The sequence below is a fragment of the Rattus rattus genome, chromosome 2 (genome assembly GCF_011064425.1).
Source record: "Rattus rattus isolate New Zealand chromosome 2, Rrattus_CSIRO_v1, whole genome shotgun sequence".
NCBI lineage: Eukaryota > Metazoa > Chordata > Mammalia > Rodentia > Muridae > Rattus > Rattus rattus.
Window position 1 is genome coordinate 161,866,624 of NC_046155.1, and position 26,261 is coordinate 161,892,884.

Genomic DNA, 26,261 nt, shown 5'->3' on the forward strand with positions numbered 1-26,261 from the left:
GGCCATGCTGGAGGCAGAGAGAGAATGGGGCAGACTTTGGACCCAGAAGTCAACAATTCTTCTGAGCCTGTGCCTTACCTGTGTGTCCAAGTCATAAGGCTGGAGTAGATCCCCTGTGTCACTGCCTGACAGACACCCATTTTAAACTCCAGCAGCAGAGTGCTTTCCAAAACCGGGGGTGGGGGAGAGAGAGAGAGAGAGAGAGAGAGAGAGATTGCTGAGAAAACAGAGTAGATGGCACATTTGGACTTGTCTTGACAAAAAGGGGTGGGGAGAGGGAAAAACCCGTAGGCGTGTTGCAGAACATTTTTGAAAGGGCTTAATTTAAATTTTTAATAAAAGAGTATCTTTTCTTCCTTCAAGTTGAGGTGTTCTATGTATTGCACGGGTGTATCACATCTCTCATTTGTATAATTCTAGGTTAGGAGCTCCGATTCTGCCTAACTGCAAGACTAGTTTGAATATAGTAATAAAGGTATTTTACAGTTTTACATGATGTTCTCAGCATTTTGTTGGAGTGATTTGCCAGGGCCAATAAAAGCTTGCGATTATCATATAAATGCTTCCTTCCTACTCCTCTCCCCCTACTCCCCACGTCCCCCTCTCCCCACACACACACACACACCACCCCTACCATGGATGGGTTCAGTCCCCTCCCAACCCCTCCCACCTGATTATCTCTGGTTGCTTTAACTTGAGAACAACAGATGACCCCCAAGTCAGAATACCTGGGTCCCCTCTGCTTTCTGCTTTGAAAAAAATCTTAAGTTACCAAGAATGAGCCACCATGTGCAGAATCTTCTAAGGATCCTCCAGCCAAAGAATATTATGGGGCATCCAGAAAGGAGACCAGATCCACCCAGGAGAGGTATCCAGGGTGACCTGAATGAGGTGAGGCTCTGACAGGGGAAACTTTCTTATGACATTCCTTGCCCACAGGGGTTCTAGCCTCATGCGCATCTCTGATTCCTTTCCAATTTTTATTCCTGAGGGAAATGCTATGCAAGCCTCCTCCTCGCTTTCTTTATAAACACCAAAGTTCACTAAAACTCCCCTGATTTACGCGCAGCCTCCAACTGCCAGCACCTGGCAGACACAGCAACCGAGTCAGTCATAAACAGATCGCATACAATTTAATTTTAATGTGCTCGTTAGCCGTAGCACATCTCAGACATAATTGTGAACGCAACACAAAATTATAGCAAAAAGACAATTTTAATGCTGCCGTAGAAAAAAAGGGTTATATGAAGAGTCACATCATGGTGTGCCATCGTCAACAACAAAACAGGGCACGGAGTGTGTCACGGTGTCTGTGGTGTTTACATGCCAATATTTTATACATAGGTTCTCATATGGTGTCAGCTGTCAGTTATTTCTGCAAATTAACTGCCAGAAATGGAGAGACCAGAATGGCTTGGAGAGCTGGTAACCACGGGTTACCTTTCATAAGCCTAAAGATAAAACTGCAGTGTGGGATCTTGGGAGAATAATTAGGAGGAACAAAACAAAGTTACTGATTGAAATTAAAAAAAAAAAAAAAAGAAGAAAAAAAAAAAGAAAGAAGAAAAAATCCCACATTGTGAACTAGCAACCGAGAGGGCTTATAAATAAATGACGGAGGTTGTCCCACAGAACGCCTCATGACTTTGAAGCAAAGGATTACAGTACAAACATTTTAAAGGCTTTATCAATGTTCAGGAAATACAGTACAAGTTGTTTTTTCTTTTTTTTTTTAAATCTTTTTTTTTCCTTTTTCGAATAGACTTAACCCTTTGAGCACTGAGTTTACTTTGAGCATCCTTTAATCTCTAATAAATACCTTTAAGAACCATGTGCAAAATAGTTATGATGCCTACCAGGGATGGATTTCCTGGCCTCAAAACAAAATGATAATAGAATGCTAATAAATATGTATAATTTAAACATGAACCCTCTATCAATATAGAAGTGCCGTATAGCAAAACAAACATCATACCTTGCTTTGAAATAATGCTTCTGTATATTTTATAAATGCTATCTGTGGTATTTTTTTCTGTATAATTTACAACGTTTGCATGTAAAAAAAAACATAAACCTTAAAAAAAAAAGGGAAAAAGATAAGGAAATATACACTATACAGAGGCATGGCTTGTGCCCAGAGTATAGCAAGTACATAAAACACTTGTTATAAATGCAAGAAAGAAAGGGTCATTTAACCAGTCACATTTTCCCATAAGAGTTCGAAATCTATACAATATATACATCTATGTTTCAATGTGAAAATAATATTCTTTTAAATTTCAAGGCGTGTCATACCCCTGCATAAACGGAGGCTCCTAATATTCCCTTATAACTAAGCTGGTAAGGAGTTTAAAAACAGAGTTTCATACATTATTATTATTATTCATTATTATTTTGTTTTATTATTATCTTTTATTTTTATTAACCAAATTAATGCAAAAGTGCTTCGTAGTACTCAGAGGGCTAAAGATGAAGGGGGCGGGAAATGCCAGCGCACCCAAGTCTCGTGGAAAAAGTGTGCCTGGTTTCCTTATAAATGCTTAATTAAACCGTCTGTTAATGCATGCAGCTTGAAGCATCAGGGGGGATGCTCACAATTAAATCCCATTTACACAAAGTTCCAAACACTTAGCACTGCGTTTTAACCTTTGTTATTTTACCAGTAACAACAGCTGATTATATGCACCTCTCTATTAAACACTGTACAGTTATACCAGACAGTCCAGCCCAGAACGATCCTCTGCTGTGACTATAAGAACATGTGCCAAGAACAAGACAGAGGGGCTTTAAGGTGCCTTCAGCATTTTTTTCCTCCAGTCATTTCCGCTCTGGAGCAATTGCTACTGCTTCTCCAGCTCAGAAACGAACAGGAGGTGGTCTTCCGGCGATTTCCCGTGTGTTTTGCTAAGGTGAAGTTTGACAGCATGCTTGCTCGCAAAGGTCCGATTACAAAGCTTGCACTGATAGGTGGTCCCCAGGTCCTCCTCCGGGGAGGATGTCACCAGTTTTTCTGACGGCGACTTGGTTTGTGCTATTTGATTGTTAATCTGTTCGGTGGACAATTTTGATAAGTCCCGTAGCCGGAAGCCCAGATGTGACTCTAGGTGGCTGATGTACGTGGAAGGAGTCCTGATTTGTGACGCACAGTCGTTACAAAAGAACACGGGGTGTCCGGTGTCCAAGTTTTTGAGGAACTTTGTTCCACCTGTCCTTCGAAGCTGGTATTTCACATTGGCCAGCCAATGGCTGATGGTGGTCATGGAGAGGCCGGTGAACCTGGAGATATGCATGCGTTCCTGGGGGCTCAGATCTGACATGATGTACTTCCCTTCTGATGTCTGCCGGAGGCTGGCTGCAAACTGCGCCTGCAGGATTAGCAGGTGCTGAGGATTCCAGTTTGACTGGCGGCCTTTCCTCTTCTGTGCCGGAGTCGACTCCTCGGCCTCTTCCAGGGTGGCCCCGTCAATGTCAGACTTCTCAGAGATGCTGGAAGGAGTGGAGGATTTTGACGTGTGGCTCTCTGTCAAGTTCTTCAGCATATCGGATATATCTGACAAGGCATTCTCGCGCAGTGGCGAGTTTGACATGAATGATACAACGGCAGATGTCTTTGCCGTTGTCACTGTAGATGAGGAAGTTGCTGGGGATGTGGACGTGGGGGACAAAAGCCCTGAACCTAAAGAGCAACCTTTGTCGCTCTTCCCTTTTGTCAAGTCTATGGGCTGGTCGTTGCTGACATGGTAGAAATAGCGGTCCAGATGCTCCGCCTTCTTGGCCTGAAGGGGTGGTGGGGTGGCCACAGCCGCCTTCTCGGCCAGACTGTTGCTCATCTTGAAAAGCATGCTCATGGGGTCCAGCGCAGGCAGGGAGGGTTTGGCGGCCTTGCCCAGGTGGATGTTCATGACCGACTGCAGGGCACTCAGGGGGTTCACAAAAGGCTGTTCTGGTGGGTGGTCCGTGATAATGGCTGTGCTGCCGCTGAGGCTTCCCCCGCTCAGGGGCTTCACCAGCTCCTTGCCATTCTCCACCGGCTCTGCAGAGGGGCTCGCCTCCTTGCAGACGTCTCTTGGTGGGCTGGGGCTGTTCTCCTGGCTTTTGAAGCCACTGCCGCTGGAGGCCTCCATCTTAATGGGTTCGCTCTGCTCGCTGCTGCATGGGGATGGCGTGGCCCGCTTGGGTGGCGACAGCTTGCTGTCGGGCTCTTTCATTTTCTCCTCGACTTTGGCAACTTTCTCGGTGACTTTTTTCACGAGCTCCTCCATGGCGTGAAAGTTTGTCTTGGGCATGGGGGAGGTCTGGCTGCTGGGCGGAGAGACGAGGGTCTGGGTTTTTGTGGGAGACACGATCTCGCTGTTGCCAAACATGGGTTTCAGGGGTGTGCTCTTCCCCGAGGAACCCAGGGACAACTTCATCATGTTGGGGAGCTGGTAGGCAGCGTGGATGCTGGGATAGCCGCCCCAGCTGGGAGTGCCATTCTGAGCCTTATTGATGGCAGATGTTACTGTGTTCTCCAGGGATTTAAGGATATCTAGTCCCCCTTTAGGACTCTCTTCTAAGTCATTTTCAGTCAAATAGTGGTACTTGGAAGAAATATCATACTTCTCCTCCTCCTCGCTGGCCTTCTCTTTCTCCTTGGGTTTCTCATCCAGGACGGCTTTCTCCTTGTCCACTTCCTTTTTGATCTCCACAGTCAGCTTCGGGGAGACGCTGGCAGGTGTATTGGAGGGAGATGTGAACGTGGTGGCCGCCAGCGGCACAGACTGCACCTTCTCGTCCAGTAAGGTGGTGATGGTGGGCGTGACGGGCGTCTCCATGATGGGCTTCCCCTTCTTCATGGCCGAGTTTGTGACCTTGATGAAGTGGCCAGTGACCATCATGTGGGCCGTGAGCTCTTGGAGAGTGTCGTGGGAGCTGCCACACTCCATGCACTTGAGGATCTGAGACTTGCGGGCCTCGAAGTGCCACGCGTAGCTGGCCCCGTTCTGGTGGCCGTACCGGTTATTTGGCGTGATGTAAGGGTTGGAGTTCTTCTGCAGAGCATCGCTGGCATCAGACAGAGTGGCTTTGGGGGTCCCACCCGTGGAATCAGGGGAGCTGGGCAGCTCGAGCTCCAGAGAAGGTTTCTTCCGGGCAGCGGGGATGATTTTGGCTGCGACGGGTGTGACGGGTTCCTTGAGAGGCACTTTTTGGTAGTGTTTAGTTTTGATCATGTGAACGCTCAGGTCTTGGAGGGACTCGAAGGAGTGGCCACAGTACATGCACTTCAGCACCTTCTGAGCGTCCTCCTTCCCCTCCATCTCCAACAAAGACCGCTTGCGAGGCTTGGACCAGCGTTTGGGGTTGTTGTTGTCGGTCTCGTGGTTGTCATCGCGATAGTGACCCGTTTCATTCATGTGCACCGTCAGCTCTACCAGGGTGTCGTAGGCGGCGCTACAGTCTTTGCACCGGAACTTGCTGGCCCCGGTGAAGATGGAGCCGTACAGCTTGCTGCTCTGACGGTAGAGCTGCACGGTGCTGAACAGGCTGGGCTCGGGTAGCATTCGGTTCTGCGACACCTGCTGCAGGGTCTTCGCCATGGCACTCTGGTGCCAGTCAAAGCTCCCGCTGCCGCAGCTGCTGCTGCTACTGCTGCTGCTGCTGCTGCTGCCGCCGCCATTGTTCTCGGAGGAGGGCTGGTGCAGGTTCAGGTTGAGGTTGGACCAATAGGAATTGGACAGGAAGTTGTTGTACACCGCCTTCATCTGCTCCAGGCTATCCGACACGGTGGTGTCCTCCAGGGGCACCTGGACCTCCTTGGTCTCTTCTTCATTCTTGATGGAACTGCTTTCGAAGTCAGCCATCCGGTCACTGGTCTCACTGATGTGAGACTCGCTGTCCATTTCATGGCTGGAGAACTCGGCGGCCGGTGAGTTCTGGTAGCTAGGGCAGGCTTTGCTGAGTTCCTTCTCCGGACACATGTACTTGGCTGAAGGCTCTCCATCCGCCGCTTGCTCCTCAGGCTCGATGTCATCTTCTACCAAGGCAGCTGCCTTTAACTCATCGGAAACATAGGCTGCCATGATCACAGGTGAGAACAAAGAGGAAGAGGAGAGAAAGGAAGAAAAAGAAAAGAACATTAATAAATTAGTGCGGATCGTACCTAGACTACATTCTCGACTCTCGGGAAGGTGGCAAATGAGACGGGCACACTTATTTGTAAAATTAAATAGTTAAAATGTGATGTTTCTTTGGAGCAAAAAAAAAAAAATTCTGCTCTTCAAACATAATTTGCCACCTTATTCTTCTCAAGGGGCAACAGCTTGAAATTAAAACTAAATTTGAAATTAATGAAGCACATTCTGGAGGTGGCATTCACTTCTAAAGTAATAAATTACTTGTATCAACCTCAGAGACAGCAGTTCCTGTCTGTCAATTAATCTGTCTTATGCTTCTCCTACCTCTAATGCATTTCTTAACAGACAGACCCACCATTTAAATTAAGCAAGCACTTTTTTTTTTTTACTCATTACGTTTTTTGAGGCTCAGTCTTTAATAAATATAAAGTACAAAAACATCAATAAGATCTTGGCCAAGTAAAAGGAAAGTTCGTCAATTAAAGTAAATTAAAACCAAAGATGGTGGCTTTTTTCTCCTTTTCTTCTTCCTAGAAAAGTAGCTCTTTAAAGAAAAGAGAAAAGGCCTGGAGTAAACTTCGCACCAAGCGCAGGAGTCCGAAGAGTTCTGAATGGGACAGAAGTTGGGGAGTGGCCACCAGCCAGCACAGGTCCTGTCCCCTACATGCTCAGCCACCCACCCACCCACCCACCCACACGCGGACACCGTCGTGTGGAATCACATCAGAACACATTCAGGAAAATTGGTATGCGGAGCGCACTCCTGCTGTATAAACGTATACAAGACCTGCTGGTGGACCTTACAAATGTCAAAGTGTTTGCTCTTTAGACTACATTGTCAATATTTACTCAGCACGGGCTCCATGGGTATCCTACAGGGATTCTGTCTTTTTGGAGGCCTTGTACCGGGGATGAAAACCCAGCAGGCATTCCTGAGCAGGTAGACGGACAGCCAGCCCCGGCAGCTGGAGTTCTAATGGAACTCCCACCCCTTCGGGAGACACACAGCCTGCGGAACACCTGTGTAATGGGACACTCTGGTACAGTTTTTCCAACCTCTGGGTATTCTATACCTTGGTGGTCTTATCTACGGTGACCAACAGTGTCTGAGCAACAGCTCTGAGCTAAAGGAGAAAGGGGATCAGGTGGGTGATTTCTCCCCCCCCCCGTCAGAATCTAAAGCGGACACAGGGTAGGAGGTAGAGGCAGCAGGGAGGGTTTGAGGCTAGCCTGCTCTACATAGTGAGTTCCAGACCATCAGCCAGGGCTGGTCTGAACTTTTACAAGTTGGTTCCAAAAGGCCAAGGGGTGACTGTTAGGAGTGGCTGTTCTCCCACTAAAGGATCCCCAGCCTTCTCCATGTTGGAATCTCAAGCTTGCCATGCCTTAGTCTTTTCTTCCTGGTATGGAATCAAACTCCCAAAGTCTCTGGTTACACACAAGAATTACTTCTAGATCCTAGGTCAGTACCCTGGATGCAGTCACGGGTGTGGGTTGGTAGGATCTCATGTCGGTGCAGTCCCTGTACCCGACAGCAGTGCCAGCTTGGACTCAGCCATTGCTATTTAACCTTATGCACGTCCTTATCTAAAGTCTTGCCCCTCCCTGCCTGGCCTTGCTCACAGTAGGCCAGCATTAGACACCTGCTGCTTCCTTTGGGATAAGATTAGCCTAAGGTCACCGGTGGATGCACAGAGTGGTTTTAACAGCCCAGTAACAAGATTAGATGTGCCTCTGCCCCCTCCCATCCCAGCCTAGTGCAGACACCAACATGGCTCCTCCCTATTCCACACCCTCCAATCTAATACAAACAGAAGCCACTGAGACGCTTATAACTCAGCTGACTGCTAACATCGCTTTCCTGGGGAACACCCTTAAGACTCTCTCTCCACTTGCTTCAGACAAAAGGCTCCAAATCCTCAAAGTATACCCAACATCCACCCTGTTCTGACCCCATTTCCTTCCAGCTCTTCTGGACCTCTAAGATGTGGCAAGGTCTCTCCCCACTACTCATTGCTGTCTCTCAAGCTGGAGACGAGGAGCATGTGCTGTGAGGGCCTCTCCTCAGGGCCACAGGTGGAAGCCCATTTCTGAGGGTGAGTGGGGGAGAGAAAGAAGCAGCTTTTATCCATTTGGTGCCCACTGACATCACTGGCCTACAGCCAGGTGCTTACTAAATGGCAGCTCCACGTGGTCAGGACCAAGGCCACACATCCCAAACACTCTGCCTCAGATGTCTGTTACAGGGCCCCAGTGTCTGGCTATGCTAGTCAGACTTCTGTTACTTAACGAAATACAAAATACCCAAGGCAGGCTAATGTAATGAAGAAAGGGATGTAGTCAGCTCATAGGTTTGGAAGCCTCAGATCCAAGCTGCCCAGTGCTGGTTTTGCGAGGGCTCCAAGACACATAACTAACCTTAATGTGGAGGAAAACGCCACGTCTTAGAACTTGACAGCAGAGGCTCCCAGGGCCCAGTGTGCTCTTTCCGTACCCACGCCCACAGACTAATGCAAGAGCTACAAGAACTACCTTAACTTGATCTGAGGGCAAACCTAAGGACCTCCCTCCAAGCCCACATCTTAGGGGTCCCACTTCTCATGTCGTCGCACGGGAGACCAAGTGTCAAACTATAACTCTTTGGCGGACACTTTCAAATCACTTGCCAACCGTGGCTCAGGTCTATAGCAGCTACTCAACCTATATCCACAGGAGGCACGAGTGAACATCACGGCTGACATCCTCTACAGCTGACTCGTACGGCTGGATCCACATTCAAGTCTGTCCCAGGATGGAGATGTGCTAAGGATGTATTGCTAAGTCCTTTCTGGTCCCAGGATGGAGATGTGCTAGAGATGTATTGCTAAGTCCTTTCTGGATCTGCTCTCTGCGAGTGACTGACACGATGCATCGTGCCTTTCTGCTTTGTGACTGAACACTGTGGCCGCACCAACCAAGGACGCAGATGTACTGTGGTTGGGGAGGGGCTTCCATCCCAACCACCCCACTGGTTCACAAGAAACAAAGAAAAAGTTAGGAGTGGGCAGAGACTTACAAGTAAGGGTAAACTCGGTGCGGGGTAAGAGCATAACGGTTTTTTCCCCCAAGCCACTTGGTTGAGGCTCTCTCTTCATGAGGGTAGGCAAGCCACCATGTCTGTTTCCCGACCTATATCTAACCCTTACTCACTCTCTTCCACAAGTGAAAACACAGTGTGAAAAGACACATGGCGCTTGAGGGCTGGGTTAGACGGTGGGGTGGACAGTAGAACCCGGCCAAGCAGAACCAAATGGGACACAGGTAAATAAATGAACATTCCTGAGAAAGAGGCTTAGAAATGCATTCTTTTGAAACTGTCATTACCCAACACTCCTGGAAGGGCAAGCCACCAAGGAACTAATGACCCTGGCCTACCTACTTGGTAGACTGGTCAGAAGGATCTCACATCCCTTGCCTCTGATCTTTCCAAAGATCCTTTTACAAGAGATGAAGCCATCTTTGTTCAGGCTTTTTTTTTTTTAAACGACACCTCCCCCATTTCAAATGATTACACTGAGCTATTTCTGACCCCAAGACCCGCATCCTGAGTCTGGATGTGCGATGGCCCCAAAGTGAGGGTATTCTGGAGTGCAGACAGAATATTTCAGGAGAACTCCACGCCTTTCCCTCCAATCCTCTCAACCATATTTATCGTCCTTGGCTGAGCTCTACCTCTAGGTAAGGGGGAAATGAATGCGTTTTACACAATTATAAATAGCAAGCGGAGGAACACGGGAGCATCTTTCTTGAGGAAGTGGAACTTACTTTCACCACACTGTGAGTGAGCTCTCCCCAAGATGAAGAGGCCAACGCTTGGGTCTCGGCACACTCAGGCCACAGAGGCTGTGGGTCAACAGGTGGGCAGGGAGAGGGAGTATGGCCACTAAGGAGGGGGATAGCTCTACCATGTTCGTAGAAACTATGACAAGTTGCCATGTACGCGTGAGCATATTTAGGGCTGAAACAAAGGTTGTGGAGTTAGAACTCTAGGAACAGAGACAGCGCTTTACAGACTCCCATCCCATGGATCCTTAGTAGAGAGGAAACCAGAGAGCACTCTTCCTGGTACGTTTAGACTGCATCTGCCCCACATCACTGCCCAGGTCTGGTGGACAAGGAGGCAAGGGTGGGAGTAAAGGTCAGTGCCTTGGGAAGGTAAAGAGGTGGAAAGGAATCCTCAGAGATTCATCTGTGCCAGCCTGGACAAAGATGACGTTCTCCCATCTGGTGAGGACGGAGTAGGCAACAGCGGCCTCAGCAAACCTCTCCTCTACTGTGATCACATTGGAACTGTCCAGAAGACGTCAGGGACATGCCTAAAATTGGGCAGCCCTTGGGCTTTCCAGGACTCATACACATCACAAGTCTGTGTCAAGGATCATGAATCCAACTTAAAGCCCATGTCAAAGCCTCCAGGAGTCTCGAAGGCCTCCCGCTGTTACAGAATGTAAAAGGACAAGAAAAGATGCCAAGAACGTCAGGAGGTGTCTGAATCACTACTGACTGCCACAGGGACACCCCTCCCAAGGGCTCACATCAGAGCGGAGCTCCAGGAAATGCATGAGAGAAACGTTCAAGAGCTGGGACCGTGGGGAGGAGCAGCCCGGCATTTCTACGTTGCATTTTCTTCTTCTATGAAACTATGCCAAGTCACAGCTGTGGAAGGCTGGCTCTTAGTGCCTTTGCTGCCCCGGGCTGGTCATGTGGCTGCCGTCTAGTCTCTGAGGTGCGGATTCTTCATCATGAACAAGAGAAAGCAAGCAGAGTAAGCAGAATATTGGCCAAAGTCATCTCCTGGGTCCCACTAAAGATGTCATGATGCATGAACCTAGCAAGAACCTAGGTGCTTTTCCAAGCTAAAGAAGGGCCTCTTCGAGTGTGAGTGCCAAGCTAAAGGGCCTCCTCTTCAAATGCGGGTGTACCGACTGCACAGGGGTTTGCTTTCTGGGATGCTAACTCTGATCTCAGCATCCTCCTGTGGAGCCTTGAGTGAGAATCTCTCAAAGCTACCTATCAGGCCTTGCTGCCTTTCAAGGGAAGCATAAAGTCTTAAGATGGAGGCCTTGGAGAAGAAAAGGCAGAATGAAAGGACGAGGAAGGAGGCATTCGACGCCCCCCCCACACACACACGTGTTTTCCAATGACTCCAGCCCATGTCTGTGGTAATTCCAGGAAGGAATGGGCTATAGCAATGGCCAAGCTCAACTCTACCCGATAGCATCACTGCTTGGGAACCACCGAAGAATGTCCAGGGCTTCCTCAGTTTGAGGCCAGTCTGTGCTTCAAGAAGCCACTTTGGATACCCAGACCCCATTGGCTGCCAGTCAGGCTACAGTCTGCAAGCTCAGTCCAGTTCTCTTGTCAGTTCAGCTACTACTCTCAGTCATTTCCCACTGTGTGTGTGTGTGTGTGTGTGTGTGTGTGTGTGTGTGTGTGTGTGTGTGTGTGTGTGTGTGTGTGTGTGTGTGTGTGTGTGTGTGTGTGTGTGTGTGTTGGGGTTGGGGGGGTTCCAAGATCTCAGAAAGTCCTACCTAAGTCTAACCAGAAAAACCAGATGGACAGATGTACTTGATGTAAGAATTTCTGCCTTGTGAAGACTGCATAGGTAAATATGGGAGGTTGTGAGCCCTCTGGGATTTTGTTTGCCTGTTTTGTGGGGTTGTTGTGTGGCCCTGACTGTTCTGGGACTTCCTCTATAGACCAGGCTGGCCTCTGACTCCTGAGAGCTGGGACTAAAGGCACGTGCTACCACCACCCACCCAGCACTCTGGGTTATTTTACATGGGGCTCTACAGAGAGCGTGCTTCGTGATGACCCCTCAGGAATCACAGAATTGGCTATATCTGCGGAAGGCTGATTTGGGACTCAAGAACTCCCTTAGATGTCCGAAGAATCAAGGTGGAAGAGCTTCGGAGGTGTGAAGAGGTGAGAGCTAGCATTCAGTGCTAGGTTGCCACTGACCAAACACTGACTACCACTCCCCAGCATCCCCCAGCATCCCCAGCATCCCCCAGCATCCCCAAGCCTTGGCAGTCAAGACAGAGATCTATTTCTGTCTGCTGACTGGTAGAGGGATCAAATCATCAAGACTGAAAGGGAATGGGGCTGGGGGTGTGGCTCAGTGGTAGAGCCCCTGCCTAGAATCCCCCAGTGAGGGGCTAGGGGTGTGGCTCAGTGGTAGAGCCCCTGCCTAGAATCCCCCAGTGAGGGGCTGGGGGCGTGGCTCAGTGGAAGAGCCCCTGCCTAGAATCCCCCAGTGAGGGGCTGGGGGCGTGGCTCAGTAGTAGAGCCCCTGCCTAGAATCCCCCAGTGAGGGGCTGGGGGCGTGGCTCAGTGATAGAGCCCCTGCCTAGAATCCCCCAGTGAGGGGCTGGGGGCGTGGCTCAGTGGTAGAGCCCCTGCCTAGAATCCCCCAGTGAGGGGCTGGGGGGGGCTGGCCTAGGTGAGTGGTTCAGTGGTAGAGCCCCTGCCTAGAATCCCCCAGTGAGGGGCTGGGGGTGTGGCTCAGTAGTAGAGCCCCTGCCTAGAAGCCCCAGCCCCTGCCTAGTGAGGGGCGGGGGGCGTGGCTCAGGGGGAGAGGCCCTGCCTGGAATTTCCCCAGGAGGGGCTGGGGGGCGTGGCCCAGTGGTAGAGCCCCTGCCTGGAATTTCCCAGTGAGGGGCTGGGGGCGTGGCTCAGTGGTAGAGCACCTGCCTAAACCCCCAGTGAGGGGCTGGGGGTGTGGCTCAGTGGTAGAGCCCCTGCCTAGAATCCCCCAGTGAGGGGCTGGGGGTGTGGCTCAGTGGTAGAGTCTTTGCCTAGGATATTCCTATGTGGATTTTGGAGTATAATTCAGTGGTAGAATTTTTACCTAGAATTCACCAATAAGGGATTAGTAGCATGGCTCAGTGGTTAGAGAACCTGCCTAGTACACAGGAATCCCCAGAAGCAGGGGTAAAAAATAAAGAGTAAAGAGGTGGCAAAATAAAAGGGGGATGTAACTGAAGTGGGTCTGGCTAAACAGGTCCTTGATAACATTAAGGGAATGAGGCTGCATCGTGGCCATTTGCCTGGATACTAAATATGTAACAGGGAGAGAAAAACAAATGGTTCTAGAGAATGAGAGTTTAATGCTTGGGATCCAGGAGGTCATAGTTCAACAGAGACAGTGGGTGTTCTCTGCCCACCCACCTGGACACCCGGAGTCACCTAAAGACACCTAGAAGCTGTTATGAATAATGAAAGTCATGGCCACTGAAGAGCAAGGGAAGAAGACATCTGGAGGACCAGGGCCCATGCAAACATCGCCGATGCATGTGGAGGAGCCCAGCAAACAGTGTCCCAAGCCAGGCCTGAGGGAAGGGCATGGTCTGATGTTACAAGGAAGAGTGCACGGCTGAGTTACAATGGAGAGGCCTTCTCCAGAAGGCTGGGCACACTGGGATGACAAACTCCCTCAGATTGATGGTTCTCCCCACTAGCAAGGTCAGGAATATTAATTTTGTACATGTTAATTTGATGTAATGTGCATAGCGAAGGCTCGTTCGGTTGGGGACCACTGTGTTAACAGAGCGGGGCTGCTTCCAGGCCAAGAAAACCAGAGCATCAGTTGATTGGCAGGAGAAGGGGGTGCGTATAAGGCCATGTCACTCTGGCACAGCCAGGGTCGACAGGAGGTTGTTATAGACATTACAGTCGGCTGCTGCTTAGTGGAGCAGGGACAGTCTGCTCTGAAGACACCTTCCCATGGGGAGAGAATCCCCTGCAGCTCCAGAGACTCAGCGTCCAGACCAGGAGATGTTTCTCCAGATGTGGCAGAAAACGAGAGGCTAGTTCCTCGATCATCTACGTCAGCAAACCTCAGAGACACCTGCATATTTCTGCTGAGTGAACACTTCTCACAGCACCAAGTCAGGGAATTGACCTACGTGCCTACTGCAGAGGAGAAGGGAAATGTGGTGCGTGTGCAGAGTGGAGTATTACTCAGCCGCCAAGAAGGAAATGAGGTCACTTTTCAGGATGGTATATGGAACCAGAGACCACTGTGTTAAGTGATATAAGCCAGACTCAGAAAGACACACACCGCATGTTTTCTCTCTGATGGAGACTCTGGATTACAAGAGGGGAAAGACAGAGAAGAAGGTAGAAGAGGAACAATTAGGGGAGAGGAGAGTGACCCGTAGGAGTGGGTGAGGATGGACAAGGGAAGATGGACAAGATGAGAGTACATTATACAGACACGTGAAAATATCACAGAGAAACCCACTATTTTGGATGACTCATGCACATTAAAATTGTCTAAGATAGTATTTCAAGAGAATAGGAACTGCAGAGTCTCACACAGGGACCCCACACTTCAGACTTGTATCTCTAGATTCCTACCCAGGTGACAGCGTCAGCCATCCCTATCCAGAGCTCTGTCCCCTCCTAAGGCAGAGGATTAGGGGAAAGAGCACCCCCAACTCCGGCAGCTGGGAGGCCCTCCAAGATCTAAAAGGGAAGGCGGCCTCCTTGCCTCAAGAAGAGATGGGAATCTCCCATGCTCTTCTGCAAGGGGCACTCTGCTAGAGTCCTGACGTCTAGCTTGTGCAAAGAATTCCTCACACGGCAAAACCTCACCTGGCGAAAGCAATCAACTACATTCGACAAATCTTTACATAACAGACCCTCTATCCGGGAATTAACTAGGGACTTTTGGCTTTCTAAGGTGTCTGTACCCTTCCCTCTGTCCCGCAGTCGTGTTTTAATACACCTAACACAGCAGAGCCATGATGGAACCAGCCAGTACTGGAGGAGTGTCTGGTTGATGCCATTTGGTTAAATCCGTTGGCCAGCAACACCAGCTCGTATGGCTCCTGGTGTTAGGAGAAGCTGTAGCAAGAACAGGCAGAGACGGGAAAGCTCCTGCCGGACCTCCGTTCTGCTCCTTGCTGAGCTCAACATCGGTTGCCCCCGGAGTAAACCCAGAACTGAAAGCCTCCAGCCCTACATCACTCTCCCCCTTACTGCACAAGCCAAGAGGTGAATCCTGACGTGGTGGGACAGACCACTTCGGGCAACTTCTGCTGAGCACTGAGTGACCACCACTAATCAAGATTCCTGCCCCAGCCCTCAGTCAGCCTTGGTCCTCTGTTCAGCTGGCCTCACTGACTACCTAGTACTCAGCCAATACTCAACCAGCCCTGATCAAACTTGTACTAAACCAGTACTCAGAATTATGTAGATTTTACCCTGTTCACACCTCACACTCATCCATACCTCACACCCATACATACCTCACACTCATACATACCTCACACTCACATACCCCACCCACCTCACACTCACACACACACCCTCACACCCACACATACCTCACACACACACTCACACTCATCCATACCTCACACCCATACATACCTCACACTCACACTCATACCTCACACCCATACATACCTCACACTCACACTCATACCTCACACCCATACATACCTCACACTCACACATACCTCACACTCATACCCATACATCACACTCACACTCATACCTCACACCCATACATACCTCACACTCACACTCATCCATACCTCACACTCATCCATACCTCACACCCATACATACCTCACACTCACACTCATCCATACCTCACACTCATCCATACCTCACACCCATACATACCTCACACTCACACTCATACCTCACACCCATACATACCTCACACTCACACTCATACCTCACACCCATACATACCTCACACTCACACTCATACCTCACACCCATACATACCTCACACCCATACATACCTCACACCCATCCATACCTCACACTCACACATACCTCACACCCATACATACCTCACACTCACACTCATACATACCTCACACCCATACATACCTCACACTCATACACCTCACACCCATACATACCTCACACTCACACCCATCACACTCATCCATACCTCACACTCATACATACCTCACACCCATCCATACCTCACACTCATACATACCTCACACTCACACTCATACAAACCTCACACTCATGTCCATACCTCGCGTACACAGAGAGCACTAAATAGAAATCCAGCACCAGCCAGGGTTAACCTAGACCTCACTAGGCACCCAGTCGACCCCACTCTCCTCACTCAGCACCCAGTTACGCAGCTAGTCAGGACTTAATCAGCACTCATGTGATCTCACGTGACCATTACGTGCATGGATCAAAATGAAAGCTTCCTAGCCAGATTAAAGAAACCTGAGCAAGTTTTCATAGTTCCAAACCATGGACAATACTGATTGGTGTGCATACACTAAGAGATTCCCACCTACAAACCAGGACCTAAATAAGATCCACTGGTTGGTACACTATAGTGGTTTTTTTAATATCCTGTCTCATAAATTTATATCAACATTTATTTAATATGAGTCCAGCATTTCCTAACTCAAGAACTTTCCATACTTTATGGCGAGGTAAGGGAAAAGAAAGAGGAGGAAGGAAGATGAGAAACAGGAAGAGAGGAGGAGGAGAGGAAGGGCAGAGGAGGAGGAGAGGGTGGTAAAGAATGAAGAGGAGGAGGAAGAGGAGGAGAGGAAGTGAGAGAGAGGAGACAGACAATAGCATAAGTTGGTGGCTGCACTCACTGGAACATGCTTGCCCACTGCAGTCTTTGCATGGAGGGTATGATGGCTGTGTGTGTGTGTGTGTGTGTGTGTGTGTGTGTGTGTGTGTGTGTGTGTGTATTGGAAGTGTGTGTACTCTGATCCTGTTAGGGATCTACATCATAGAAAAACTTGTATACAGACAAAAGAGGTCAGCCCTTTAGATCCTGGGGTCTTTCATTAACATTCCTTAGACTATCCCAAAAAATAGACAAACAAGCTAATAGCATGAAATATGTATCTGTAGATACAATAGCAAGCCAGGATAAGGTAATACAGCATGTGGGGAGACGGTAAACTAGAATCTCCTAGGTAACTGCAGAAGTGCAACTCATCCTAACCCCTCTGCAAAACTGTGAGGCATGGTTTAGAATGTTACATAAGCAAGTACTCTCACCCAGCAAGTCCATGCCCAGATGTTTCCCCAGCAGAAGCACAAACATCTGGCACATGGTGAACTATCCCATGATGCCCTTTGGGGAACTTCATCATAAACTGCAAGAAACTGGAAGGAACTACATCAACAGCAGAGGCACATCACCACGGCAGAATACTATACAGCAGTGAAAAATACCATTATAGGAAACACCAGGGAGAAATCCCACAGAGATTGGAGGATGTGTCTCTGTGTGGTATACTACTTACCTAGAAGACACTGGTGAGAGGCTGGGGATGTGAGCCAATGGCAAAGCATTTACCTAGAATCCCCCCCACCTCCGTGGCAGGCTGGGGGGTGTGATTCAGAGGTAGAATGACTGCCTTGAATTCCCCAGTGAGGCTCTAGGGGTGCAGCTCAGTGGTAGAACACTTGTGTAGAATCCTCCAGGTAGGGACTGGGGTGTGGGTCATTGGTAGAGCCCCTGCCTAGAATCTCCCAGTGAGGGGCTGGGGGCATGGCTCAGTGGTAGAGCCCCTGCCTAGAATCCCCCAGTGAGGGCTGGGGGCGTGGCTTAGTGGTAGAACTCTTGCCTAGCACATGCAAAACCCTGGGCTCATCTCCAACACTGCAGCAGAAGAAAATGCCACAAATAATATTAAGTGAGACCACTGAGCACAACAGAGAACGCACTACTTAAACCCATTTGTGTAAATTTTGAAATAGGCAGAACTAATTCAAGGTGTTAAATGCCAAGGATGCTTGTTGCCCTTAGGGAGAAAATGAAAGACAAAGGGCCTCTGGACTGCCACTTCCAAGCCCTGGTGAAATGCGTGCTTTCACCCAGGGAAAATGCATCAACCTACACTAACGCGCTGTCCTGTTGGTGGTATGTTATAATGCAAATAAAATAAATAAGTGACATTTACAAAGCAATGTCACTCTTCAGGTGTTCACATGGAAGATCTCTAAGATGTACTGCGGAAAAATCAAAGAAGTCTCTTCTGCGGGAGCTCTGTGATGGGCGCCCCTCCAGCGGATGTGAATAGATCCTGCAGGTGAGGGAGGGCGTGTGCTCTTGAGAGGTAGCTGAGGAGAGAAGCTCTTACCCACGCATTGAAACCCATGGGCACTTGGTGGAGTGCTGTGAAGCCTGAGCTAAATTACCAAGGTGAATGCGTTTGCATTGAGTACTTGCTGTGTGTCAGGCTCTGTACAGGGCTCATTCTACAGAGACCGTTGAAGGCAAAGCTCCTGGCACACAGCCATAGTGGGGACACCGGGTTTCCTGCCCTGGGGGCTGGAGGCAAAGGTGTTTAAGTGTCTGAGAAGCCACCTTGGCTAGGATGCCAGGAAGTCTGATCCATTTCAGTATCCTGCCTCAGTTTCCCATGGCTCCTGGCGTTCTGGGTGAAGATGATACCCACAGTGACAACGGACTATAGAAAAAAAGGAAACAACAGGCAAATGCTGTGCTCAATCTCACTGAAAATGAGAGTCAGGAGCCACCATCTAAGAGCCTGGTCCTCAACCTTCCCAATGCTGTGACCCTTTAACATAGTTCCTCATGTTGTGGTGACCCCCTAACCATAACATTGTTTTCATTGCTACTCCCTAACTGTAATTTTGCTACTGTTATGGACCGTAATGTAAACATCTATATTTCCTAATGGTCTCAGGTGACTCTTGTAGAAGGGTCATTTGACTCCCAGTGGGGTCGTGACCCACAGGTTGAGAAATGGTGATCAAGAGGCTGCTGGGTGAACCCCAAAGCACACACGGGGCACGGATGCTGCAGCCACAGGTGGGATTACATCCTCACTGTGGTTCCCAGTGGGATTCCGGGGTCTCCTTTACTTCAGATTTGGGTCCAGTCGTGGCTCTGTCAGACAGCCACTGAAGCGAGTCCCACCCCTCCAAACGCCCAGGGTTCTCACACAGCTGTACAGATCACCTGACTCGCTCTCTGAGGAGCCCTGAGGCCATATTGTCTGGCAAAGCAGGTGTTTGTGAGCAGGGATGACTCAATGAGATGTTCGGGGTGACACCCCCCTCAGCAGGGTGACATTTCTGGCAGGTGTTTCACTGAAGGTAAGGTAACACCCTTCCCTCCTCTCCTCACCACCTGCCTTGTTCCTTCCTCCGTAAGACCAGCAGAAAGTTCTGGATGTGGATAGGAGAACAACCTGGCTGTGACATCTGTCACTATCTGTCACTCTGGGTTGATTAAACTGGTCTGGCTAGCTAAGCAGTGCTCTCTCTCTCTCTCTCTCTCTCTCTCTCTCTCTCTCTCTCTCTCTCCTCTCTCTCTCTCTCTCTCTCATTGTTCCCTGGGTATCCCTCCTGAAGGGACACACACACTTGGTCAGTGAAGCAGGCTTTTCCCAATAGATGAGGGTCATTCTTCAATCAAGAGCATAAGAGAAGCTACTCCCTGCTGGAACCCTGAGTAGCTCTCAAGAAAGTCCCATGAAGGATCTTCTAATTCTAATTCAGATAACACACACACACACACACACACACACACACACACACACACACCCATACACACACCACACTACACACACACACACACACCCACACACACACACACACGCATGCACAGGTTTACAGGAGAAGGAACATATCAACCAAACTAGCAGCTAGCTACCCTTCCCCCACCGGCACAGACCCTCCTAACCTGCCTGCCCATGTCAGAAGCGCTGGCAGTCCCAGAGACTTTGCTCCTAAAACATGGCCACTGCTCCACAGAGAGCTACCTTAGGGGGCATTTCCTGAGACAAGTTAGGACCACGTGACTGGCACTGGGAACAGAGCTGCATGGAACTCAAACCAAGCCCTCAGTGACCTACTGCTGCCTAGGTGGCACTCGGGGACCTCGGGGATCTGGCACGTCCCTGTGTCTTCATGCTTCCCGTACACACAGATTGTCACACTGTGCCTTTGCTCCTGTGGCTCAAAAGCATTTATCTTTGGAAACTCAGCAAGTGCCTTGTTTGCTGGGCACTGTGCTGTCCCCTCAGTCCCGGCCTGTCCCTGTCACTTGCATACATCCAAGGCCCTTTCAGGATTTTGCAGCTGGTAAACTCTTGCCATTGTGTCAGCAGCCTCTGGTCCAGGCAGGTCTAGGAACAGGCTTGATAAATCTTTGAATTTGACTACAAAGATGGTGAAAAGATGGTGTCTTTAATCCTGGGAGGCAGAGGCAGGACTCTGAGTTCTAGGCCAGGAAAAACTCCCCTATCTAAAACAGGTGGGGATGGAGGGGATAAAAAGAAGAAAAAGAAGAAAAGATTTGCCTGAGTTAGACACGGTACCACACAGCTATAAAGACGGCACTCAAGAAACCAAGGCAGGGGGATCAAAACATTGAGGCCACTCTGAGCTATGTAGGAAGACTATCTCAAGCAAATGAAACCCAACGGAAAGACATAAACAGAGGAGGCCGCCTTCATGCCTGAACTCATCACTCGCGCGCTTAGGTTCTCTGAGACATTCTGCACCCCAGCGGTATTTCCAGAAAGAGTTCAAACTCTTGCTCCACAGGATTAAGCTTTGTGAATTTGAACCCTGGAACCCACATGAAGGTGGAAAGAGAGGACCGATTCCACAGTCGCTCTGACCTCCACGCATGCGCAGTGGTGGGCGTGCGCTGCAGCGGGCGGGCGTGGATCCCTGTGCTTTAATAACTACGTGTAATTAAAACGATAATCATAAAAATAATTTTTAAAGCCCAGAACCAATTACTGGGACATGGAGATCCCATTCGCCTACATGTGGCTAAGAGAGTCACCAGCCTCTGCCCGACCCTAGCTCAGCTAAACAACAGGTCAGCAGTAGGCCAGCCAACAGGAAGTAACGTTCCACTGCAAAGATGAGAGGTGCAGACTGGGGTTGAAGCATGGACGCACATACCTGTGATATCAGCACATGCCGAAGCAGGAGGACCTTGAGTTTGAGGCCTGGACTGGACATATCAAGCATGATGGCCTCAAATGAACAAAAGTAGTGGGCTCAATGAACATGGGAGACTGCTACATTATGCAATAGGACCCGAGTTCAAATCCCAGCATCCACACAAAAGCTGGATACCACTGTATATGCCAGGAATCCCAGAGTTGAGGGGACAGACAGGCATAACCAGGGAGTATAGTGGCCAACCACTCTAGCCAAAACTCCAAGACCCTGTCTCAAAAAATTAGGGGAGGGCAACCAAGGAGGACCATTATGTATATATGCGTGAGCACATGTGTAAATACCCCAGACACACACAACAACACTGGAAAAGATGGTGGTTTGAGGAACAGGACAAGGCTCAGCAGTCAGATGCCATGGCTTCCCACCATGCCTCCCTGAGCAACTTCTCGGTTTCGTGGGAAGCAACCGGCCTGGTGCTGCAACACATGTTTGTAACCCCCAGCACTCAGGAGAGTGACAGTGAGGAATTTCTAGGTCCAGACCAGCCCGGGCTAATGGTGACCCTCTATCTCAGAAAAGAAAAAAAATAGAAAAACTGAAAAGAAAATATGAGGAAAGACACCGTAACTCTTTAAGAGTGGTATATCGTCACATGGCTTCCACCTCAGACCAGACCAGACAAACTAGAGTGACATCTTGGAAGACTATAGAGACACAAAACATGCCACACAGTATTCACAGTAAAAGAGCACATGCCACACAGTAGGGTGGCCAGAGTTCCCTGAGGGTCTCAGGCACAGAAGCCCAGCTCTTCTCTTGGTCACAGAGAAAGTAGTCTAATCTAAAAACACAAATGCAAGTGTTGCTTGTGTCAGGGTTGGCAAAGCCTGGAAACCCAAGACCACCACCTATAATGAGGCCACTGGATGCTAGAAAACAAGACAAGAAGATGGGAATATGGATAATGTTGCTACCACCATAAATGACATCCCCTGTGCTCACAGGAGTCAGTGTCCATGCAGGATCTAAAACCTAAAAGCTGGGTTGTAGACTCCAGCTGCAAAAAGTCACAGTGAAGGGACTAAGGGCGTGGCTCAGTGGTAGAGCCCCTGCCTAGAATCCCCCAGTGAGGGGCTGGGGGCGTGGCTCAGTGGAAGAGCCCCTGCCTAGAATCCTCCAGTGAGGGGCTGGGGCGTGGCTCAGTGGTAGAGCCCCTGCCTAGAATCCCCTAGTGAGGGGCTGGGGGCATGGCTCAGTGGTAAAGCCCCTGCCTAGAATCCCCCAGTGAGGGGCTGGGGGTGTGGATCAGTGGAAGAGCCCCTGCCTAGAATCCCCCAGTGAGGGGATAGGGGCATGGCTCAGTGGTAGGGCAGCTGCCTAGAATCCCCCCATGAGGGGCTGGAGGTGTGGATCAGTGGAAGAGAACTTACTTACCACACACAAAACCCTAGTTCCTTCCCCAGCATTACAAAACAGACCAATAACCCTTCACCCAAACCACAACAAAACAAAAATTAGAAACAAATCACAGACCAACTGTGAAAACCACTTTGTGCGTCTTCCATCCGGGTCTCCCACCCATCCCACAACCCACCTCTCAGGCTCTCTTCTTGCTGGCTAGGACAGTAAGAACGGTTTATAGCTGCGACTGTGAACACATAATGTCACTCGAGCAAAGACACTTGTCAAATGCCTTTCCCTTACAAGCACCCTCATCATGACCTGTGTTAATGAAGTTAATTGAATTTAAGATCAATAATGGTTAATTATTGCAATTTGACATTCGGAGATAAATGGCTTTAAGACAGAACGTGTGTGTGTGTGTGTGTGTGTGTGTGTGTGGTGTATATAAGAGAGAGACAGAGACAGAAAGACACAGACGCAGAGAGTGATATGTATGTGTGTGTGACTATATGTGTGTATGTATGTGTGTGTGTGAGTGAGCTAGAGAGAGAGAGAGAATGAAGGGGAGAGAAGAAGTGTGTGTGTGTGTGTGTGTGTGTTTGCGTGTGTAGTGTAGTGTAGTATGTGTGAGAGAGACAGACACAGAAGAGTGTATATATCTGTGTGACTGTGTGACTGTGTGACCGTGTGACTGTGTGACCGTGTGTGTGTGTGTGTGTGTGTGTGTGTGTGTGTAAGCTAGGGGGAGAGAGGAAGTGTGGTGGGGGACAGGCAGGCAGGCAGGCAGAGACACAGAAGAGAATATGTATGTGTGTGATTGTGTGTGTGTGCTTGTGTGAGCTAGAGGGAGAGAGAGACAGCGAGGGGGAGAGAGGAAGAGTGTGTGTGTGTGTGTGTGTGTGTGTGTGTGTGTGTGTAGAGGGAGACAGACAGACAAGCAGAGACACACAGAGTGTATGGTGTATGCATTCTCTCCACAGCCGGTGAACACATTACGAGCCTAAAAGGGATCCCACAAGCCTTCCATTGATTCTGGTACAATCTGATCGACTTCGCCCTCTGATAAATGTGGGCTTTTCAGAGCTACAACTAAATGTTCTACACAAGACTTCCCTAACCCTTGTCACGGGCCAGATCTATATATGCTGTACACCAGCAATCTATTGAGATGGATTAAAGACCAGCAGGAGAAGCAGAGCCTCTTCAATAAAGGTGAGGCTTTATTGTATTGACTGCTAATGTGAGTTAACTGTATGCAGTTATGGACGCTTATGGATCAGGGCCGTTTAATTTGAACCAGCTGGATATGATTATAATTGAACATGATTTTTTTTTATATCACCAAAGATGGACTCAATTCAACATGTAGGTGGAGAAAAAAAATCCAACTCAGAAAGGTGAGGACTACTAGCTCCTCAGAAGGTGACTCCCCCACTGGGGCTGGCCATAGGCAAAGCTCACCTGGGGCTGTGCTATGCTGGTGGTCACCACCAAGCTGCTACCCCTGGTCCTGCAGCTTGCTAGATGTGAATGCTTCATCTTGACTGAACTGAGACACTTGAGGGTGCTACGGAAGCACACCTCTGTGAAGGAAGGGGTGCTTCTTGGGGTACACCTCTAAGGAGAATGCACCACTCCAATGCTATGGATGGAGCTAGTCCACAGGCTGAGGGCCGAGTGGAACAGGGGGGAAAGAAAGAAGCCAGTGAGTGTCGGCATTTCCATCTCTGTGTATTGTGGCCACAACAAGTCTGCCACTCCATACTCCCAGCCATGATGGGCTAACACCTCTGAAGGCAGGATCTTAAATAAGCCCTTCCTTCCTTAATCATTTTGCTCAGGTCATAAAATCCATCTCAACCACACACAAAAGTATCCAATCAGGATCCTGTGGGGCCAATGCCCTGGTAATCTATGGAGTCCCACCTGACTCCAGGGGTCAATGTCTGGTGGTCTATGGAGTCCCACCAATCCAGGGTCCGCTGTGCCATCTGATTTCATCTGAGTTAGTGGGAATTTGCCTTTCAGGAGAGGCACATCACTCAAATGTGCCATAATGGTACCCCTACATACCCCGGGCACTAGTAAAATGACCACTTACAAGATTCGTAATGACAAAGTCAACGCTGGCGGGGAGGCAGGCCCTCCTGATTGTGGAGCACTGACAATGAAAACGCGGCTGAGGAGTTCTGTCAAAATGTAAGATTATGCAAAAACACCGTGGAGAACACTGCTAATCATCTGCTTGTGTCAATTACTTGAAGGGTCTCTGACAGCATATTTACATTCAACACATTTCAGAAGCAAAATCCTTAATGCTATATCGGAACATTCTTCATTGCCATTAGCGGATCTTTAAAAAAAAAATCGCTTCTCCCCCAACCCCACGCCCCACACCCCTCAACTCCAGTGGGAAAGACAGTGAGGCAAGGCAGGCTGGGCTGTACCTGTGAGGGTGGAACTCCAGCTCGTGGGCCGGCAAGGGTGAGGTCAACCCTGACAACCCAGACATGAGGGATCCCTGTTGCTAGCACCCCGAGAGCAATCGGTTCACTTCTGACTCCCCAAGCCTCCCAGCCAAATGAACAGCAGGCGTTCCCTCTTGGCCAGAGTGGTGGCTCTCACGTGGTCAATGTCACCGTCCCTAACGAGGAAAACGATGAGCACAGAGTGGAACCGAAACAAAGAAAAAAGTCTACAGAGAGCAAGGCTACTCCTCTCTTCTCAGATACTCGGGGCGCTGAGGCAGGAGGATGACAAGTTGAAGCCTGGGCTCCACAGTGAGTTCAAGGCTAGCCTGGGCACCAAACAAGCGAGACTCTGATTCAAACTGAGACCTGTGAAATGGCTGCAAGATATGGCAGTGCCAGAGTGCTGTCTTAGAACACGCGGAGCCCTGGGGTTCGTTGCTAGCACCGAGAAAAAAATGCAAATAAAAACACCGTAGCACCTGCCGGGCTGTGAGATGCCTCCTCACTGGGCCTTGCCATCTTACCCACAAGGGAAACATGATAATAAACAAAATTTACTGGCATAGGCAAGGGGTGAACTGTCTGGGCAAGGTGTGGTCTTCATAATGGCCTGGCCTTGGCACTGTTACGAATCGGGCACCCCAAGGCTGCTGACACCTAGCCTCCAACCCATAAGCAGTAGAGGATGGGGTCAGAAAACCCAAGGGTTCTGGGAAAGCGTATCTGAGTTCCCTCAGAAGTCACATCATCCGAACCATCACAGTGGCCATGTGACAGCCACTGCCACCCAAGTGCATCTGGAGCACTTTCCTGAAAATTCTTCGGTTGGCTGCCTCCTGTCCCTGTCATATGCCCTGAGGTAGGCTGGGCCAATCCCCCTGTTGCATCCCACTCAGACATACGGTGCTAAGTGAGAAGCCATAGGCTGAACCCAGGTGACTAGGGATCTCTCCCGTTCCACATCAAGGCTGCTGCCTTGCCCAGGTAATGTTGCCGCCCTCAGAGATCTCATCCTACCTACAAGCATGCGATGACACCCTCTCTCCCCTGACCCCTTAGTTTTGTTTTGTTTGCCATATTGAGGTTACAAGCCAGGCTTTCCCATATTCTAGGCAAGGGCTCTCTGACTGAGCTGCATCTCCAGCCCCATTTAAATTTATTTTGAAACAATGTGTCACTAAATTGACCAGGGCGGCCTTCAACTTGGGTTCCCCCTGCTGTCAACCGCAGTGTGGCTCAGACTACGGACCAACACCTGGGTATCTGATGTCATTTGTTACGTGTGGAATAGTAATGGGTCCTGTGATTTTAGAGAAGTCTGGCT

General features: G+C 49.4%; 1 protein-coding gene across 1 annotated transcript in view; it reads right to left on the reverse strand.

Annotated features, from left to right (window-relative positions):
* Window positions 1-1,114: 1,114 nt before the first annotated feature.
* Tshz3 (teashirt zinc finger homeobox 3) overlaps window positions 1,115-26,261 on the reverse strand; it is a 72,369-nt gene continuing 47,222 nt past the window's right edge. The window contains exon 2 of the mRNA XM_032893839.1: window positions 1,115-6,052. Coding sequence (XP_032749730.1) covers window positions 2,841-6,052 — 3,212 coding nt within the window. The 3' untranslated portion in view covers window positions 1,115-2,840. The remainder of the gene's footprint in view (window positions 6,053-26,261) is intronic.